At 29.6% G+C, this 5637-nt stretch overlaps 1 protein-coding gene across 1 annotated transcript; it reads left to right on the top strand.

Annotated features, from left to right (window-relative positions):
- The first annotated feature begins 1301 nt into the window (after positions 1 to 1301).
- On the top strand, positions 1302 to 5312 carry LOC115890203 (b(0,+)-type amino acid transporter 1-like). Its single transcript, XM_030910365.1, has 9 exons — positions 1302 to 1504; positions 1665 to 1801; positions 2163 to 2304; positions 2385 to 2610; positions 3637 to 3681; positions 4053 to 4280; positions 4352 to 4598; positions 4766 to 4937; positions 5107 to 5312. The coding sequence occupies exons 1-9, from the start codon at positions 1396 to 1398 to the stop codon at positions 5160 to 5162; spliced, it is 1362 nt and encodes a 453-aa protein (XP_030766225.1). The 5' UTR covers positions 1302 to 1395; the 3' UTR covers positions 5163 to 5312.
- Positions 5313 to 5637: the final 325 nt, after the last annotated feature.

Here is a 5637-nt window from a genome sequence, read left to right as displayed (position 1 = left end):
GAGTGGAAAAAAAAAGCAGCCCACTAGATTCTTTATCTAAAAATGTTTTTTGTCCTGACATGTAATGCTTTACATTTTATTTTTTAATTTCAAATCGGTGAGTTTTATAAAAAAAACACAAGAGATAAAAAAGTTTATAAACAAACTGAACTATCCAAATTTTTTTTTGCATCTGTTTGATAAGATTTTTCTTTAAATTTCGTTAACAAGAATGATAGGGGTAGTTTATTTCAACCCCTTCCACTCATTTTAAAAAAGTGAGAAAATTACCAGAAAGTGTGTTTTCATAACAGTAATGCTTCCATAAAATTTCATTAGTGTATCGCTTTTCGTTTTCAAGATAAAAAATAAAAACATTATTTTTCCGCCATCTTTGTATCGCGATATCTCCCTAATGGTTGACTTTTGACCCAACGTTTATAAAGCAAACTACCTTTTATTTTGAACAAGGAATCACCCCCTGAAGTTATTCGGATTTGTTTTGAAACACCCTGGATATGGGCAAAAATAAAAATAAGATGTTCAGACGACAATTCTTTAAACAGAGATATAAACTTAAAAAATACATTAATAAAAAACGACTATCCACCATCTTTTACTGAAAAAACATTAAACGAAATACAAACCCCAAATCATAGACACAATGATAACAATACACAATATATACAACTTACAATTCTATATATGCAAGGCGTTTTGGAAAAAATAAGATAGGAAAACAATATAACATACGAACATCTTTCAAAACACAAAATACACTTAGATCCATTTTATCACACACTAAACCAATGAATACTGAACAACAAACAAAAAATGTAATATAATACAAAATACCATATGAATGCGATACATTTTATATTGGTGAAACATCTAGACCCTTAAATATTCGAATTAAAGAACATAAAGATTTAAGGAAGGGCGATTTTCACAAATCTAGGATTTGTCAGCATTCATGGAACACAGGGCACAGAATAAATTTTAATAACGCCAAAATTATAACGAAAGAAGCGATAGCCACTAAAAGAAAAATAAAAGAGGTTTTTTTAATACAATCTAATAAAAATAAATGTATTGCTCATGCATCTGTAGATGTTAGTAATGTATGGCAATCGCTTCTTTGATTTTAAAGAACATAACAGAAATAAGCATTACATACGTAAAAATTAAAAACAAATTAAAAATAATCATACAGAAAGTTTGAGGCTTTTTGGTTTTACCTGTTTGGCTGGCACCCAGTAGGAGGACTTTATTTTCTTTGTTTGATGATAGCCATCTAAAAAATCCTATTTTTTTTTAGATAATAATACAGTGGAGCAAGATGCAACAAAATCAAAACAAGTGGGACTCAAGAGAGAGCTGGGACTTTTCTCAGCTATCAACTTGATTCTAGCTGTCATGATCGGCTCTGGAATATTCGTATCACCAGCATCAGCCTTAAAATACAGCGGATCAGTGGGAATGTGCATAGTAGTATGGACAGTATGCGGCATTGTTTCTTTATTAGGTAAATCATTTGTCAGAAATAACATAAAATCAGTGTATTTCCAGAAAAATATCTAAACATAGATATCAAGAAATATTCTAAAACCTCTCTAGATTCATTTATTTCTCTGGGAGTCTTCTAAATACATATACGCTGTGTATTAAGGTACTTTTATTTCTAGGTGCTTTAGCTTTTGCCGAACTTGGCACAGTGGTTCCACGGTCAGGTGCGGAGTTTGCCTATTTCATGGATTCTTTTGGACCGCTGCACAAATTTTGGGGTGCGTTGCCTGCGTTCCTGTATTCCTGGCTCATGGTGGTAAGCGTTCTTAGATACTATAGATTAGATTTGGTTTGATTTTTGGCCTGTTCCACTGCGATGGTGACCACTCTTGTGACTGCCTTTGCAATGCCTTAGAAGGGTTTTGCGTCCATGATGCGTATTGATGAGTCAATTTCATTCGCTTTTTTGTCTAGAGACTATTATAAATCTAATAAGTAAAATAAAATCAAAGATAATGTTTACTATACAGAGTAATCTATTTTCTTGTTGTCAGAAATACTTTGTTCAAAAAATACTGGAAAACGTCAAATATACCCAACACAAAAACGTACATATTAATCGCAAATATACAGGGTTGTCTATAAGAAGTTGAATTGAAATATTTATTCTATTTTAGGTGATAATACGACCAGCTGAGATTGCAGTCATCATATTAACTTTTTCGGAGTACCTGTGTCAACCTATTATGGATGCTCTCTCAATAGATGATCCATATACAAGTGAAAAAGCAATAAAATCAATAGCAATCGTAGCTTTAGGTAACTGAAAACCTAGTTATAGTCTGTCATTTTAATTTATTTTTTTTTTATTTCTACTAACTGTATTTACAACATTTTAGGTGTTATGACGTACATTAACGTAAGAAGTGTCAAACTCTACGTGATAATTCAGAATGTATTCGGTTCCTTCAAAGTTCTGGCCTGTTTGGTTGTCATATTCGGGGGAATCTATGAGCTGTGGTGCGGCAGAACGGAGAACCTGTTCAAAGGGTTCGAAGGTACAAGCTTTAGACCGAAAGATGTCGCTTTAGCTTTTTATAGCGGGCTGTGGGCTTACGACGGCTGGTAAATAAACAATAACAAGTTATTATCGTTCAAGAAAAAAAAACAGCTAACATTCTACAAAAAGAAATTTTTATTTTTATTAATATGAGATTTATTTTTTTTACTATTTTTTTATAAAACACCCTGTACAATATTTAAAAAAATATCTTTTTTTCAAACGTTACAAAAACATTTATTTTTGTGACGTGATTGACAATATAAAAACGTCATTTTAACGCTTAGGAATATAAGTAAAACGCTTTTAAACTTTTAACACTTTAAAACGCTAAGTAAAAAAGCACAAGTACAAAAATATATCATTAAACTGACATTAAGTGTCAAATTCAACGAATGTACCCATTGTTGTTCGATATAGGCATAATTACTTACAAGATACCGTAAAATAAAAAAAAACGGAGTCCAGTTGACTTGGAAATTAACATCGATATAATTTGCATATAAAATAACAGCGATCTTCATTTCATAGCCATCGATGACGCCGTTTTTTTTTCAATCATATTGTATTACTATTTATATTATTTGCGAATTTTAAAATTATTTAAAACTTTTTTGTGACGTTTGAAAAAAATTGCATGTTCTATTCGGAGTAAAAATGTACTTTTTGTACTTTGCCTGTAATGTCAAACGTATAGTATAGTCTCGCCACAAAGAGTATTATTTTACTCCTAATAAAAACTATATAGATACTACAATATGATCGAAAAGAAAAAAAAAACGGCGTCAGCGATAGTTATGAAATGAAGATCACTGTCATTTTATATTATGTAAAATTATATGGGGACTGTCATCGATCGTCATTTCCAAGCCAACTAGCCGCCGTTTTATTTTCGATTATACGGTATTATTTAAAAACAAACCAATAAATATTTAATAAATATAATAAATTATATGTTATTTTAACTGTTGTTTTATCGGTATTCAGCCAAAATGCTTGTTTGCAATAGATATATCCATAAATGTATTGCTTATATTTATACAAAAATAATTAATTTGTATAATTGTTTACTAAAATAAGAATTCTTTTAGGTGTACAGTAACAGTGGTAACTGAAGAAATAAAGAGACCAGAAGTGTAAGTATTTATATAAGAGTTCATACACAACAAAACGCGTCTCATATATTAAGAAATTATGATATGCTGTTCTCAAATTTACAATGTATTATTCTAATACAAGACTTGCATTCTTCATAAAGGGTTTTTGGCTTGTTCTAAAATATTTAATTCCGTTTATAATTTTTCAAGTTTCCATACCGTTTCAGAGAAGAGTAAAAAAATAATAAAAATATAGTTGGATTTTTTCTCTATGGTAATATAATTTCCTTTCCATCAATCTTAATTAATCTAATTTAATTATGTTTTAAAATATAAAATTGTAAGAAGTGAAGCGTTTTATTAATTTTGAAAATGTTTTTTTAATATTTTAAATAACGTTTTTTTCTTAGGAATATTCCCAGGAGCATAGCTATTAGTGTTCCCATCGTTACCTTGCTCTATGTGTTTATGAACATAGCTTACATGACAGTGCTATCCATTCCAGAGATGGTCGATGCCAAAGCCGTGGCTGTTACATTCGGTGAACGAGTATTAGGACCATTTTCTTTTATAATACCACTGGGTGTAGCTTTAAGTACCTTTGGCTGTGCTCTCAGTGTACAATTTGGTGTTACAAGGTAGAACTAAAAAAAAACTTGTTTATTATATATAAAGTTTTTTTTTAATCGTTTTCTTTTTTTTTTGGTAGGCTATGTTATGTTGCTGGGCAAGATGGATTCATGTTGGAGAGTTTCTCCTATGTCCATTATCAAAGACACACTCCCTCTCCCGCTGTAGCATTTCAAGGACTTGTAGCATTTTTATTCATAATTAGTGGAGACATAGTGCAGTTGATTGAGTTTGCCAGTTTTCTGATCTGGATGAGCTACGGAACAGCTATGGTATCATTGTTGATATTGAGGAAAACGAAAAAAGATGTGCCTAGACCTTATAAGGTATTAAAAAATATTTTATTTCTTACTGAGCAAACTCATAAGCCTTTTCTGAAATCGAAATATTCTATAAGTTAAAATACTTTCATTAATTTAAGAGACACCTGTATGTGATACGTAGTTTACCTGAAAAACCTCTGAAACCTGATTTTTTTATTTTTCTATTCCAGGTGCCTCTCTGGATTCCAATTTTCATACTACTAGTTGCCATATATCTTAGTGTGACACCGATCCTCACAGATCCAGATCCTATGTACCTGTTTGCACTATTATTTACACTCTCAGGAGTACCAATCTATTATTGGTGTATCTACAAAGGACAAAAACCTACACGATTGTTAAGTAAGTATATACAGGGTGAAACAATACTAATATATTTTGTATTAAAAAAAATAATACATTTTTTTATAAATTTAAATAATTTATCTCTATTTTTTAATACAAACAAATGATTTATAAAAGTTTTTCGTAGATTATATGTGTTTTATATATAAAATTATTTTATTTTCAGATAAGCTGACTTACTTGGTTCAAGTGTTATTTGAAGTTGTACCTCCGGATAGCTGATAATATCTTAATACGCGTATATTTCTTGATATTAAGTACCATACCTGCCTGGATGATTGTCTGTGTTGATATTTTCGTCTACAGAATAAGATACTTTTTTTATTTATGTAATTTAAGAGTCAATTATTATAAACTATGATGATGTAGTTAGTTGCTGTGTTTTTTTAGAAATATACAGGGTCTCTCTTTAATATTGTAAATATTTTAAAAAGTGGTAAATTTTGACAAAATAAATATATTTATTCTTTTATTTGTCCTGCAACCTATCAAAGATTTGATTGATTAACAAAGATAAACTTTGAAATTATTTAAGTTTTGTAATAAAAATATTATAAATAAAAATGTAGTTTATTGTATTAAATAAAACGACAATTTTTTTCTAAATATAACTTTATTTTTAACAATATTATTGTCTAATTATTTTTAACAATACATCATATTTAATAACAATTTGAATTATTCTTAAATTATAACA

Source organism: Sitophilus oryzae, unplaced genomic scaffold (assembly GCF_002938485.1).
Source record: "Sitophilus oryzae breed Bouriz unplaced genomic scaffold, Soryzae_2.0 scaffold_85_pilon_pilon, whole genome shotgun sequence".
Lineage (NCBI taxonomy): Eukaryota > Metazoa > Arthropoda > Insecta > Coleoptera > Curculionidae > Sitophilus > Sitophilus oryzae.
The sequence above is the reverse complement of the archived record's forward strand: the minus strand, read 5'-3'. Positions and strand labels throughout refer to the sequence as shown.